The 15,000-nt window shown below is 47.6% G+C and overlaps 2 protein-coding genes across 2 annotated transcripts in view; both read right to left on the bottom strand.

Annotated features, from left to right (window-relative positions):
- Positions 1-9,853, bottom strand: part of LOC142466905 (histone-lysine N-methyltransferase PRDM9-like) — a 14,393-nt gene extending 4,540 nt beyond the window's left edge. Inside the window, exons 1-2 of the mRNA XM_075572500.1 lie at positions 9,620-9,853; positions 8,506-8,696 (exon numbers count right to left, since the gene is read on the bottom strand). Coding sequence (XP_075428615.1) covers positions 8,506-8,696; positions 9,620-9,819 — 391 coding nt within the window. The 5' untranslated portion in view covers positions 9,820-9,853. The remainder of the gene's footprint in view (positions 1-8,505; positions 8,697-9,619) is intronic.
- Positions 1-15,000, bottom strand: part of LOC142466382 (uncharacterized) — a 62,069-nt gene that overhangs the window by 5,812 nt on the left and 41,257 nt on the right. The window contains 2 exon segments of the mRNA XM_075571239.1: positions 10,145-10,268; positions 10,608-10,751. Coding sequence (XP_075427354.1) covers positions 10,145-10,268; positions 10,608-10,751 — 268 coding nt within the window.

Below are 15,000 nucleotides of genomic sequence, written 5' to 3'. Positions count from 1 at the left end.
CGCCGTATTATCACACCGTTTTGGTAGCCAGATTAAGTTGTGCAAGTCAATTGGTGCACAGCAGGCTCTCTTCAGCGCCACCCATCTCCGCAGGGACGGGTCTGAGTGCCACTGGATAATTTGACCTAATTGCGCTGCTTTGTAATACGCCATCAGGCAAGGTACCGCTAGTCCTCCTCTAATCGTTGGCCTTGTTAGTATGCCCTTCGCAATTCGCGGGCTCTTGTTATGCCATATAAATTTCATGATTCTTGACAGTAAGGCGAGGATGTTGGCTCGCACCAAGGGTATCGGGAGGGCCTGGAACAGGTAAAGCACCCTTGGCAGGAGATTCATCTTGATGCTATGAATTCTTCCAAACCAAGAAATTCCATACCCCGCCCACACCCGAAGGTCCTTCCCTAGAGGCCGGAATAATCTGGGATAATTGGCTTTATAAAGGGAACCGTAGGTCCTAGTAATGTGGATACCTAGGTATTTGATTGAGGAGGCTTGCCATTTGAAATTAAAATTCAGTTCGATTAATTTTTCTACCGGTCTTGGTAGACTAATATTAAGGGCTTCAGATTTGGTCTGGTTAATTTTGAACCCTGAAATTTGATTAAATGTTCCCAAAATCTCGAAGACATTGGGCAGAGAAGTAAGAGGCTTTGACAGTGTCAGGATGACATTGTCTGCGTATAGCGCCACCTTGTGGGACTGGTCCCCTACCTCTATCCCTGCTATATCTGGGCTTAGGCGGATATGTGCCGCCAAGGGTTCAATGCATAGGGCAAACAGCAACGGGGACAGGGGGCACCCCTGTCGCGTCCCGCTACAAATCGTGAATTGTTCCGAGGGGAAGCCCTGATGGCGCACCCTTGCGGTGGGGCCTTTATATAGGGCTAAGATGGCTTCTAAGATGGGTCCCTCGAACCCAAACGCCCCTAGTGTTGCTCTCAGATAGGTCCAATCGATCCTATCGAAGGCTTTCTCAGCATCCAGACTTAATAACATAGACAGGATGTTTTTTTTATTGGCCAGATCAATCAAGTCTATTATCCGTCTAGTGTTGTCTGCCGCCTGCCTTCCTCCGACAAATCCTACCTGATCCGGGTGAATTAACCTAGGCAGGACGATACCCACCCTGTTAGCTAGTAGTTTAGAAAAGATTTTCACGTCAGAATTGATCAGGGAAATGGGCCGATGGCTCTTGCAGTCTACCGTGTCCTTGCCGGGCTTGTGGATCAGGGAGATTGAGGCCTGGAGCATTTGGGCTGGGAAGGAGCCTCCCGCTAGAATGTCATTAAATAATTTCAGGAGCTGTGGCGCTAGTATTTTAAGATATTTTTTGTAGTATAAATTTGAAAAACCATCTGGTCCCGGAGCTTTGGCTGGTTTAAGGGATTTTATTACCTCGGAAAGTTCTTCAAAGGTTAAGTCTCCCTGTAGTGCCTCTCTCTCCACTCTGCCCAATTTGGGAAGATGTGCCTCTTTGAGGAATTTCTTTGTTTTCTCTCCTATTTTTTGTGTGTGGCTGACCTTATCTCCGTCATAGAGAATTTCGTAGTATTGTTTAAATTCCTCTACTATTCGTCTAGGATTGGAGGTAAGGTCCCCCCCCTTTGTTCGTATTGAGGAGATACTATAGTTAGGTAGTCTGTTACGTAATTTGTTGGCAAGTAAGGTATCTGGCTTGTTGGCTTTGTCATAAAACTTTCGCTTAGACCAGGCCAACTCCCTCTCGGCTCTGGATTAAGTTTAATTTTGGTGTCAGAGAGCTCCTTCAGGGTGTCTCTCTGTTTGTTGGCTATATGAAGTGCGGAGAGATGTGCTAGTCTCTCACGTAGTTCTTTTATCTGAGCCTCCTTTACACTTTTTGTTTGTGCTGCTAGATTCATCAGGAGTCCCCTCATGGTCGCCTTATGGGCTTCCCAGAGCGTGGAGTGAGAAGACACACTCCCAGTATTAATCTCAAAGTATTCCTTAATTGTATCCCCTATCTCCCGCTCCGACGTTGGGTTTTTTAACAGGAGCTCATTTAATTTCCAATTCGCCCCTGGCCTGTCCAGCGACCGCAATGTGCACCGCAGCTCAATTGGTGCGTGGTCTGACCATGAAATATCATGGATCCCAGAGTGGGAGACCACGGGGACCGCCTTATTAGAGACCAGGAAATAATCTATCCTGCTGTATCTGTCGTGAGGGTGTGAATAGAAGGTGTAAGCTCTTGCTGTGGGGTGTTGCTCTCTCCATATGTCAATCAACTGACAGTCTCGTAATCCTTGAAGTATGTTTAGTACGTGATGTTTCTGTGGTTGATTAGTCCCCGTGCATCTGTCCAGGTCTGGGTCTAGGGTTCGGTTTAGGTCGCCTGCTAGTATTACACAGCCGCGTGCCACCTTATGTAGCTTATCAAAGAATTTCGTGAAGAACTGCGGGGTTTGTTCACATGGGGCATATATGGAGATGAGAGTGACATCTTGGTTATGGATCGTCCCTGTGACTATAACATAGCGCCCGTCAGTGTCTACATATGTCTTTGCTGCCTGGAAGGGCAGTCTATTGTGGACTAGTATGGCCACTCCCCTTTTCTTCATCACAGCAGAGGCTAGGAAGACCGTTCTAAAGTGTTTGTCTAGGTATTTCGGGTGATTGAGTTGGGAGAAGTGTGTTTCCTGAATGAAAATATCTGCTTTTTTGCGAATGTAATCTCGGAAAGCAATTCTACGTTTTATGGGGTTGTTGAATCCTTTGACATTGTGTGATATAAGGATCAGCTCATTACTCATCTGAATGTTGGGGTGAACCTGCGACGAAGAGCATCAGTGTTTTCAACTCTGCCGCTAACCTTCTCCGGTACGGGGCTTTGTCTGCCCCGGGGGACCTTCGGATCTCCATGTCTGGTGAGTCCTGGGGACTGGGAGGAAACAAAAGGGAAACCCGGGGGGGAACACATACACAACCACACACAACACCCACATTTAATGTCCTCAGAGCCGTGGCCCCGCCAACTTGGCTCCAAGTCCATCGCCTTTGGGATCTGGGGAACTGCCGCGGGACGCCCCCCGCCATCACCTCCCCCTCGCTTCCCCCCCCCTCCCAAAGGACTTTGCTGGGTCTTCCCAACTCCAGCCCCTGGCCCATGTGGACCGCAGAGCAGGCCAGGCTCCCATAGCTCCCACCCCGCTCCTAATTGATTAAATTTACTAAAACCTCTATGACTTGTAACTCCTAACGTTAACTCTAACCCTTATATATATTGCTACTCCCGGCCTCCTAGTCCTCCACCAGGAACTCCGTGTTCTTCGTTATCGTATTCTGCCCCTCCTGGTGTTCCTATCCCCTGCTTCGCCACCAGCCCTCATCCTAGTGTATTGTGTGGCGCCTTTCTTATTCCCCACCTCTGACAATTCCCATTATATGGGGCCTAACCCACCCACGTTGCGCTGCCTTCAGCCTCTCTCCTCTGCTCCCTATCTTCCTCTGAGCCTTCCTCTTCCCTACACTACTTCCTACTTACTCACCTACCTTGTTCCTATCACCTTACCCACCGTTCCTTCCTCTACTTCCCGCTGCTATCTAATCACTTGCTGTACCCTCCCATCCGTTGCCACTACACTTTCTCTTACCCTCCCCTATCACATCACCCTGTACATATTTTCCCATACTAACCACTTCTCACCTTGCCTGCTCCTGCCGCTTTACTCTCTCCTCTGTCACTTCCCAACAACCTTCTACTTGCGTAACCACTCTATCCCTGCCTGTCTAAGCCCTTTCATTGCCTTTGCGTCTGTTTCTATCACTTCCCCTTTCCGTTCGGCACCGAATCAATAACTCTCCTCTTCTCCTTCCCCTTCACTACCCACCGCTTCTTCCTCACCGACCTCTACTTCCGCTCCCTATCTCCTCCTCGTGACCCCGGCTCTCTACTCTCCTCTCCCCCATGTATTGGACTACTCTTCCGTGTAGCCCCTTCTGTGTCCGGTGACCCTCCTGTGTCCGACGGTCCTTGGTCGTGTTGGCGCAGCGTCCCTGGCCTCTCCGGTAGCGCCATGTAGCTCCGCTCTGCTTCTCCTTTAAATCTTCTGCTGTGGTGGGCCTCTCACATGTCGCCGCTCTGTGACATCCGATACCGGCCCTTCTGCCTCATCCAAGATGGCCGCCCGCTCACTTCCGCTACTGCTCTCCGAACATCCGGCCGCCATTTTGAGGTCGTCGTTCTTCCCGGGCGGTTGTGTTCGCGCTCTCCGCTCGGCTGGTGGGGACTTCCTGCTCCTGCGTTCCAGCATGGGTCTCTGGCTACCTCGTGGCTGCCACCATCTTTGGGCCTCTCACCTCCATCTCTCAAGTAGGTAAATCTTGTTTTACAGGCCACATTGAAGAGGATTTCTCGCCGATGGGTTATTTATCTTGTGCCCCATAGAGTCCTTTAAATCAGTTCCTTATGGGCATATTACCTTCTCAGCTATGTTTAACTTGAGCTGAGGAGGGGATGTAGCAAAACAACTTTGAAACGCGAACTTTTAACCAGGAAACTTTGTGAACGTCCTTTTTACTTTACTTTGGGGGTCCCCTTCCTTCTGACACTCAGCGTTTATTTGTTGGTGACCGGGGAGTATGCCCCACTGTTGCCCAGCTGGGGCCCGGGGTCTCGTCCGTATCCTCATTAGTGGCCGGGGCCCCCTTGAGACCCAGCTTCTGGAGAAATGCTTCTCCCTCCCCTATCTCCTTCATGGAGATGGATCTGCCATTTCTGCTCATCAAGAGCCCGAATGGGAAGGCCCACCGATATCGGACGTTTTGGTCCCTGAGTATCTTTGTGATCGGGAGTAATGTTCTGCGCCTCATGAGGGTCATGGGGGATAGGCCCTGAAAAATGAGCATTCTGGCCCCTTCGAATTCAATTGCTGGGGTGGCGCGGGTCTTGTGGAGGATGGCCTCTCTGGTACTGTAGTAGTGCATTCGCACTATGATGTTGCGCGGTTGTTCCGTCTGCATGGGCCTCGATCTTAGGGACCTATGGCAGCGGTCCATCTCTAGGCGCTCCTTGGGGGTCTCTGGTAGTAATTCCCCCAGCCATCTCAGTACGAACTCCTCGCACTCCCCTATCCCCTCGGGGACTCCCCTGGTCCTAATGTTATTACGTCGCTCTCTGTTTTCGGCGTCTTCCTGTTTTTCTTTAAGTTCATTAATTTGCAGTTGCATCTGAGCCGTTTTCTTTGCGTTCCGTTTAGTGGCTTTGGTGGTTAGGTCGAGTTGCGTCTCCACTTGCTGTACGCTCCCCCAGTCTGCCGACCTCCCTCCCCAGTTCTTTGATTTCTGCCTGCAATAAGGTCTTTAGATCATTATAGAGGCGATTGAAGTCGCAGAGCCGTACTGGTTGGAATTCAGGGTTTTCGCCGTCCTCCCTCTCTCCTTCCCGCTCTGAATCGGAGCCCTGGTTTGAAATCGGCGCCATTGCAGAGTCAGCCGCGCTGCTTCTGGTACTGCCAAAATACTGGTGGAGCCCCTTTGGTCTCGGGGTTTTGGTTTGCCGTTTTGACATCCTGACCGGTTGTCTAGCTGCTTGGAGTAGTTTTTCAGCTTTTTGAATAGATTTTGAGGTTAATTGTTAACACTATTCTATGAGCGGGGCACGGAGCACTGAAATCACACTGCCATCGCGCATGCGCCTCGTTTTTTCTTTTATGTTTATATATTTTAATTTTATGCTAGTATTTATTATTGTGGTTCCTTGGTTTATTATTAAATGGTAATTATAATTTATGTATTAGGATTGCTATTCTCCCCTGCCTCAATCCAATTCCTTTATGTTGTGCCAGCTGTTTTTTGTTACATTTTTGCAATTTTAATATTGTATGTGTGTAGTCATTGAATTCCAAGCCGTTTGACCAATAGTCACTCTGATCCACTTATTAAGTAAGGGTGGTAACTGATGCAATTAGTAATCATCCAATTTGGACTATATAAGGTATGATTATCATGTCATTCCTTACCCTCTGAAAAAGTCGCCACCACTTTTTGTGACGAAACGCGTAAGAACTGAACGCGATTGGCTGAGCCACGAACCTGTTTCATTGGTTCTCTGCTACAACGGAGGGGAGCTGTGTAATTGCAGAACTAGGAGAGCGTGTTTCATTGTGCCGGAGAGCCGTTGTGTGGACGCACACCATCGGAGGTACCCGGCTGTGGTTAAGGAAAGTTTTCTACACGCGTCCAGCTACGAGACAGGAGCTCCATACCAGCAGGCAAACAACAGGAGACTGACGCTCGCGTCCAATGCGCATGTTCTACCGTATTGTGGTGAGTGACTTGAGTTTAGCTCATGTTAATAAAACCTTGTACTTTTTACACTATGGAGCCCGTGCTGTCCCTTTTTCTTTTCTACAAGTATAGATGTCTATATATCTATATACATACATACACACACACCATATACATTTTAAGTTATGGTGGGTGAAAAAGGCAACAAAAAACCTCCACCGTTGGCATATAGCCAATAAAGAATATCACTTGTGTGCACAAGAGTGAAATGACTAAATAGTGAAATAACTTTGATATCATAACTCAATAAACATAAAAATGTTAGATAAATATATCTAATCACTTAATTCACATGTCTGACAGGTATGCAACCCTGCCTTTCAACCATTATCACCTAGCATACAGTGCTTCCACTACAGCACGGGATTCTGGGAAATTACATGCAAATGAGCACGTGTCACCTTTTGCCTGAAAGACCATTTACATGGAGCCCATATAAGCAAATGCAATGCTGTTCACACAGCTTTCAAACACAGCATGGGATTAGATGCAAACCCAGTGAAACCACTCACAGACATGTTTCAACCTTAATGGGTCTCATCAGTGAGAGGTTGGTTCATACTGGCTTTGCAATGTGTGTGTGTGTTAGATATCTATCACAAACACACAATAGTGGTGGGGAAAATGCAAACACAATGCACAATCATGGAATGTGATTCCAAAAAAAGAAATGCAATTCCCTCCCTTTAAGGTGACTTCCCAGCACCCAAAAAAGTGCATTCATCACATGGTACATCCACCGATTCCCTTCATTGCCGTAGCGGTTAGCCCCTGAGGTAATGAAGGGGGGTTATTAATGTATTTTAATATTGTTGATGTGTTTATTTATTACTGGGTTACCATTTATCGCCAATGTGGCTATCTGGGCCCCCCATTGAGAGGGCCAAGTTATCCACAGTGATAATCAATGGTTTTATATGTAAACTGGATTTTCAATGTTCTTTTTTTGTTTTGCTTTAAACATGTATATATTTTTTGTTAATGTTTAAAACCACATTTGTCTTGTAGGGATATTGGGCATTAGTCTAGAAGAGGGGCGGAGGTAGGGGATGTGGGTGATGGCGGTAGTTGCCCCGGGGAGGGTTCCTGTGCTGGGGAGGGTGCTGATGAGGGGTTAACCCCTTAATTACCTTGGCGTCTAGAATGGCAATGCTTTACTGGCCACTTAAGGGTGCAACAGGGTTAGGTAATGTTTAAAAAAATAAATAAAGTATTAACCCCTTTGGTGCCAGTGGTATACCTTGGTAACCACAGGCATGAAATGGGTTAATGCTATTTTGATCATAGGTTTCTGTAATACGAGACATTAAAGAAGCCTAGGATAGAAATATTAACCCAATGAGGTATGTAACACATTATTAATGGTTGCGTTAATTCCCATATCGCGAGATTGGCCCAAATATCGCACACCGTATATTATTACCTCGATCTTGATATATAACACCTTAAAATTGCGGTAATAATACCCGTTAGTTTATTATTTCCCCGGGTGCGATATTACCTCCACTTTAACGGAATTTGATGTATCTGAGCCGTAGTGTTTTGTTTATGGCTGCGGGACAAACCAAGAACTAGCCATGCTTTACTAGCCACTAAGGTGGCAAAGGGGGGGGGGGGGGGAAATAGGTAGTGTAGTGTGTATATTATCCTGTTTGTGGTCAGCTAGTCATCGAAACCGATGGACTACTAAGGGGTTAATATGTACTGTAATAACTATTTTATCATCTATTCCATGTTGGTTTAGCTTAACTTGCCTATGTATATAGGTATGTTGACCATTATATACATAGGAAAGACAGGGCTACCGCCAGCCTGGAGTAGGTGATAAAATATTTGCAGTATTTCTGCCGTTCATCCCGTTCCGATAAATATCAGAACTTGATGTATGGCAGTTTTTACTTGAAAATGCGATATTATAACTGTTTTGTATCAGTTCCGATGCTTTTAACAGGTCCGATAAAAGTGCTTTATTTTTGGCGCTGCAACGCTGATTCATTGCACGATAATAAGGCACTGTTTTTATGGGCAGTATCACGGCATTTTTGGTTACCGCAGCTTGATGTGTCCGGCCCTTTGACTCAAGTCAGGTTTAGTGATATTAAGTTCTAGTTGACCCGTAATGCTGTATGCAGATCTATCAATATTTGCAATTTAACAATAGAGATGTAAAAACCACACAACACACATATTCCTGATTACCTTGTGCTGGCGCGTTGCTTTTCCACAATGTACCACACTTCATACCAAGCTCTTTCCCATATTCATCTCCATACCAGACCAGGAGCTCTGTGTGTGGGGGGAGGTCTGTGCAGGTTCTGTAGTAGATTTTCCTGGGGTCCTGCAACGCCACAAGGTTCTGTTCTTCCTCGTTTCTCGCACAATTTACAAACCTAAAATTGGGACAGTTAGTGAGGTCTCAAAGTAATGTCTATTTTATAAAGGAAGAGCTGAAAAAAGATACAAGTTGTTAATAATGTGACTTGTCTTTTCTTCTCTACAGGTTTTGAAGTGAACATATACAGTATATCGCGTAGGGTTGTCACAAACGCCATACCAGCTGATGTGGAAGTCACCATCTTGGAATAGATACACGAGGAGTGATCAGACTCTATTCAATCTGCTTGGCGGATATGTGTCTATATACATACATACATACATACATACAAACTTACAGTGCTCCGCATTTAAGCTGCAGGCTAGGCGGCTGTGCTCTGATCTCTCTGCTGCAGTCGGAGACACACACACACACACGTTCTCTCTGTGCCTCTCACAGAGAGCTGGGCCAGCAGAGACAGGGCTGCTGGTTTTGTCTGTGAAATGCGGATAAAGGCTTAGTGTGCCTACCGCGTGGTTTACTTACACCCCACCTAACAAACTGAGACGGCACAGTTTTGTGGAAGTAAAAATTGGTCACAGCTTTATTGCCTTAACCATACTTGAAAATAAACCGTCAGCCAGTCGCAATTCATTTGTCATCAGCCCTATTCCCGGTATCTTCCGGCGGGAGCCCTTTTTCAAACCGCCCTAATCTACCGTCCGGCAGATTACATCTCCCGACCGCCCCGTCATCCGCTCACCCTAGGTCCCCCTTATTATGGCCACCTGAGCCCCATTTCAGGTATTCATGGTGTCCCTACGATGACTGGCCTGACAGTTCTGCCACCGGACCTATTAAGGCTACTTATTGGGGACTCACCCCACACACCAAGCTGTGACCCTAAACCGTGACTGGTCCCTCCTGTGCCAAGTACGCTCCCTGTCCTCAAATTCCACATGCTTCACTGTCAGCCCCCACAAGAGAGGATGAACTTACGGATATCTCTGTCCACTTCTTGCCTTCTCAATGCCCACCCAACTGCGCGTCCCCTTCCATATCAGCCGAGGTATAATTTCTGACCAAATAACGACTGGGTCACTCCAGAGGGCTTTAACACTGGCGCAGTCGGCGCGTATCTGGAGGATTAAGTCTGAAGACTTGGTGGACACCATTTCGTTCCTGCCCAGGTGGATCATTACCACGTGGGGCTTTCATGCATAGACTGCCAGCGCACTTGTGGTGGTCGGCACCAAATCTCTGCAGCACATTCCTCTCTTACCCAGCCACGTATGTTCATGCTCTCTCGTGGGATTCCCAGCTGCAGACCCAGCGTGCTCGCTGCCCGCTCCGGGCCCAGTAAATGAAAGAATGACCTATCAGCCAGACTTCCCGCGCTGCGCCTGCTTTTCCCGCTGTGAAGACAGAAAGCATGTTAGGACTGCACGATTATTTAATTACTCTCCTGCTGGGACCTAACGTACCCCTTGTAATCATTTGATTTCCATCTCCCCAGTTCCTTACTCTGCGCGATAGGCAGCCGCCACTCGGAGGCTACCATTGCCGCCCCAATCCGAAACGAGTGGGGCCCAAAGTTGGTGGCATCTATGCCTCCTGTTTCAAAGCAACGTTTAAAAATCCTGTTGAACTGAAATTTAGTTAGAGGAGTTGAATCTTTATGCATGAGGAAAACTTCGCCCCCTTGCGATCGCTGCCCGGCGTAGCGCTTTGCCGCCCTCATAAGGCACACCCTCCTGTTCTCATGCTCTCAGATGTACCCAGGCCCCTTTCCCCGATTGATCAGTTTTGGACCTGTGTATGCGGCATGCTACAGTATCTTCTCCCCTATAATCACATTTCCGAACAGCAGGCCAATGTCCCTGCTAGTTTTTGATGCTGCTACCAGTTCCCCTACTCTAAAGGATCCAAAGAAGGCAAAAGTGAAAGCCGCTTGAAATAAATTGATTTCGAAAGGTTCTGCGCATACGGACTCTGCCGCCTTGTTCAAGCTCTGCAACCTCTCCACTGTTACTGGCTCCCTCTTATCCTCCCGCTTGATCTCCCCTTTGCCGTAACCAATCAGTATCCGCCTAAGGAGGAAGTCCTTGGAGATATCTACCTGCGCCCGCAACTACAGAAAAAATGCAATGCCCGCGACATGCCTGCCCGCTTCTGGGTAAGTAAAAAATTGATTAGCTGATGGTTCCCCTAACCTTACTGCTCCGCTAGGAGGCCTTCCTGAAACTGTGCCACGGCCGCCATGTGTTGTTATACGTTTTCCACGTGCGGAAGGCTAGCAATTGCTGCACCAAATCCATCAATCCCTCTGCCCTAACTCATACAGGTAATTTGGGCAGGTTAAACCTCTTTCCTGCGCGCCTCGGGCTGCCCACCTAAATGCAGGCCAGTTAAAGCGAGATAATGCATCTGCGATTATATTAAGCTTCCCTGGGACATCCTTTGCTTTAAAGTTTATATTTCCCAGCATGCACTGCAGGACCAGCCTGCGCAATAACCTTATCACTGGTGGTGATGTTGCCACCGATAGGCCATTCACTGCCTCTATCACCCCCAAATTGTCTGACCAGAATACTATGTGCTTGTTTGCCAACTCCTTTGCCCATAACTCCACTGCTGCTATAATGGGGAACAACTCCAGGAAAGCCATGTTCTTAGTTAGCCCCGTCTCCGCCCAATCAGTTGGCCATGGACCTGCACACCACTCCCCTCTTAGGCTAAGGCCCCGCTGCCTCAGACCGCGCGCCCGCACTGCAGACAGGCGGCGCGAGGAGAGGCACTTGACAGCGATTTGCGGTCTGTAAGGAGCGGCGTGGTGGGAGGGGGGGTAGGAGGGGGGTTGCGTGGATGGCTGCAGCAGGGGTCTCCCGGGCTGCAGGAGGGTGCTGCTGCCTGCTGGAAGGTAAGCAGCTCCCCCCCCACCACACTTGCCCTCCTCTCCGTGCTGCTCCCTCCCCCCGCGCGGTTCGCCCGTCGGTCCGTCCCTCCCCCAACACACACGCACATATAGCTACATATACACTTACATACACACAAACACACACACATTCCCCCCCCTACCTTTTGGAGGTGGGGGAAGCTCTGACAGCTTCAGGCCCCGCCCCTGCCGCTGATAGGCTCAACAGCGCACCACATAATGCGTCAACGCTAGGGATCTCAATTCTTGTGCATCCCCTGGCGGCTGACGCATCACAGAGCATAGTGAGCCGTGCAGCGAGGGGGACTGGGACCGGCTCGGGCGGATACCAAGTGATGGTGGGTAACGCGCACTCGGCTGCACGCTCCGCCAGACGCAGCGGGACCAAAGCCTAAAGTATGCTCCAAACCCGTGACCCCCTGACGCGTCAGTGAATAACTGCAGGGCGTCGCTGATCTCGCTGTCCCTGACCCACAGCCCTCTCCCATTAAATTGCCTGAGCAAAAACCCCCATACCTCCAGGTCTGCCCTCAACTCCCTTTTGGAGTGGTTGATTGGTATTGTGAAAAAGAAGAAAAAAAGGGCGCAAGACCCATAGTGCAATACATACTTATTTAATGATAAAAAAAAGACGGTTAAAAACACTTGCAATAATGAGGGAAGGGGGGTGAGGGAAGGTAAGCTCAAGCTACTGTCTAAGAGATGGTGCCAGAGGTAGGAAAAGCTGAAAACAAGAGCTATACTTGACAAGGCAAGAAAAAGGACCCCTTTAGAACAAGCACTCATATGATATTGAACGTAAGTGAATAAAAAAACCTTTATTAATACAGTATATGGGTAAAATGGGTGAAAGGATAAACACACAACACTATTAAAAGGGTATTAAATCAAGTTCCTCCCAGTCCTGTGTATCAGACTGGTTGCAGTGTACAAATAAGGAACCTTGTAATTGCTGGCACATGCAGAGATAGATGGATAGCTTGTGCCTCAGTGTGGTATGGGTATAGGAACCAATCTTATGTCTGTCAATGATGTACCTGACAGACTTATATATAGCCACAACTGATTAGGTAGTTACTCGAAGAGAGTACATAGTGGGACCAGTAATGAGTGAACGGTACGCAATATTCCAAACTCACATATAGATGGTTTCCAGAGATAGATATACCTGGAAATAGTACTCAAATCTAAGGGTAAACATGCTGATTAAAATAAAAGGTCCTTAAAGGCGACGCAAGATAATAAAATTAGAACAATAGAGCTACTGTGTAGCTAGGGAAAGGCTTCAAACTGAGAGATTGGTTCCTATACCCATACCACACTGAGGCACAAGCTATCCATCTATCTCTGCATGTGCCAGTAATTACAGTACAAGGTTCCTTATTTGTTAAAAACACTTACAAGATGTAAGTTGGTTACAGGCACATCTAAAAGGTCACTTCAAGGTGTCAGCCAGCTGGGAGAGCCTCGGTGTCCGTCTTCTTGTAGGTGTCAGTCTCTGCTCCAGACACCCTCCTCCTGGGTTTGGCGCTGCTTCACTCCTGCTTCCGTGTCACGTGCGCTTCGTGACGTCACCGCACTCGTCTGACCCCCCTCCCCCCCCCACTGGTATGTGAAACCCCCTTCAAGCCCCTGCTCCCTGAACCTTGCTTCTCCAGGTCAGGGTACCCACTTAACCAACGGCTCAAACCGCTAAGGCTGACAGGTGTTGGGGCCTTTGTTAGGGGCATGCCCTCTCCCCTGGTTGGGGTTGCCCGGGACTTTGAAGCACTTCTGTATTACATGCAAGTATTACATTACATTATGCAATTGTTTTAGATGTTTTGAAAGGAAACAGGCCCCGAAATCATGAAGAGCTCAAGCAAGCTCCGGGTTTAAATAGTCTGCGCGCGCGCAAATCTAACAAACCTCGTGGGGGGAGGAGAGCCAGCCACAGCTCCAACCCTCTAGTCACAGCAGCCCTTATGTGGGTGACGGCCATGCTAGGCCTCTGCCTCTCTTTGTCCTGATTTTATCATTTAATATATTTTCCATGTTAATAACAAGTGCCCCCCCCTTGCTCCCTCACACAGAGCCCCTCCCTGCTCCTTCACACAGAGCCCCCCCCCCCGCTCCCTCACACAGAATCCCCCCTGCTCCCTCACACAGAGCCCCTCCCTGCTTCCTCACACAGAGCCCCCCCTTACACAGAGCCACCGGGGGTCTGACACTGAGCAGAGCTGAGCTGCAAAGTGCTTCCTCAGAACCCTGCCCCTTCATTCTACCTGCCCCAAATAACACTCTCACACCATGTTTGTGGGTCCTAATAAGGAGGCAATAAATGGGAAAAGTGCAATAACATATCAGGAAGAAAAAGACATTATGATTGGGGTCTTTTTTTTATGGTTCTTTATCATTAAATATGTAATTAACTATTAAAAAGCAATGAATACAAAAAAGGATGGGGGAGCACAGTTATAGGAAACGGGCAGTTAATATATCTAGTGATCGATATGGTAATTAACACATCTATTAAAGTAATAGTTCATGGAGCAGATTCCAAATTCAAAGGACCCACATGCATTGATGTGTGGATGTGGGTGTAAAGATAACAGAATAAATAACTTACACGGCCTTGTGTAAGTTCTATCACATCAAGGTTTCTTTTGGGTTTCTTGTCGTCTTGGAGTGATGTGGTCCTCTGCGGTCTAGACTTTTCTCTTTGGTGTGTTTTCAGCTTTCTTCGTTCTTTTGATGTATCCCTCCAGGGGGGTTTCCTCTCATGTAAACAAAAAAGGAGATTAGATTAAATCAAATATACAGAGGCTGCAATATGGGGAAGGATGATACAGCAGTAGACCATTGAAATACAATGGTATAATTAAGCACTCACACGGGCCAATGTGAGTCTTCTCCTATCTTGGTATCTTATTGTTGCCCGTTAGGGCAAGGCCTCAGATTGTTATCTGCGGATAACTTTCAAATAGTTGCAGGTGGTGATGAAGGGGGTATTAAAAACGATATAACACAATACTCACACGGGTCAGTGTGAGTGCACACTCCTAGTGGTTTCTTTATACTTCTGTTCTTAGTTGTTATATGCCCCTAGAGCTGATAGTGGGGTGAAGACAGATTAAATGACACTATGTTCTATAGGATTAAAACTTTATTGGACTAAAAAAAACATGGTATAAAAATGAAATAGGTAAAAAACATAGAAACCAAAAGCTTCTATAGGGAAATAAAAGCAAAGGGAGTAATAAGGTGGTTAGTGGTAGGGGGAGTCTCCTTCCGCGTCCGGATGGGGAGCTACGACTGCACCTCTGCCTCCTTTGAATGTGCTAAACAAAATGTCCCAACTGGCCCGTGTGAGTATTGTGTTATATCGTTTTAATACCCCCTTCATCACCACCTGCAACTATTTGAAAGTTATCCGCAGATAACAATCTGAGGCCTTGCCCTAACG

This window comes from Ascaphus truei, chromosome 15 (assembly GCF_040206685.1).
Source record: "Ascaphus truei isolate aAscTru1 chromosome 15, aAscTru1.hap1, whole genome shotgun sequence".
NCBI classification, from domain to species: Eukaryota; Metazoa; Chordata; class Amphibia; order Anura; family Ascaphidae; genus Ascaphus; species Ascaphus truei.
The sequence above is the reverse complement of the archived record's forward strand: the minus strand, read 5'-3'. Positions and strand labels throughout refer to the sequence as shown.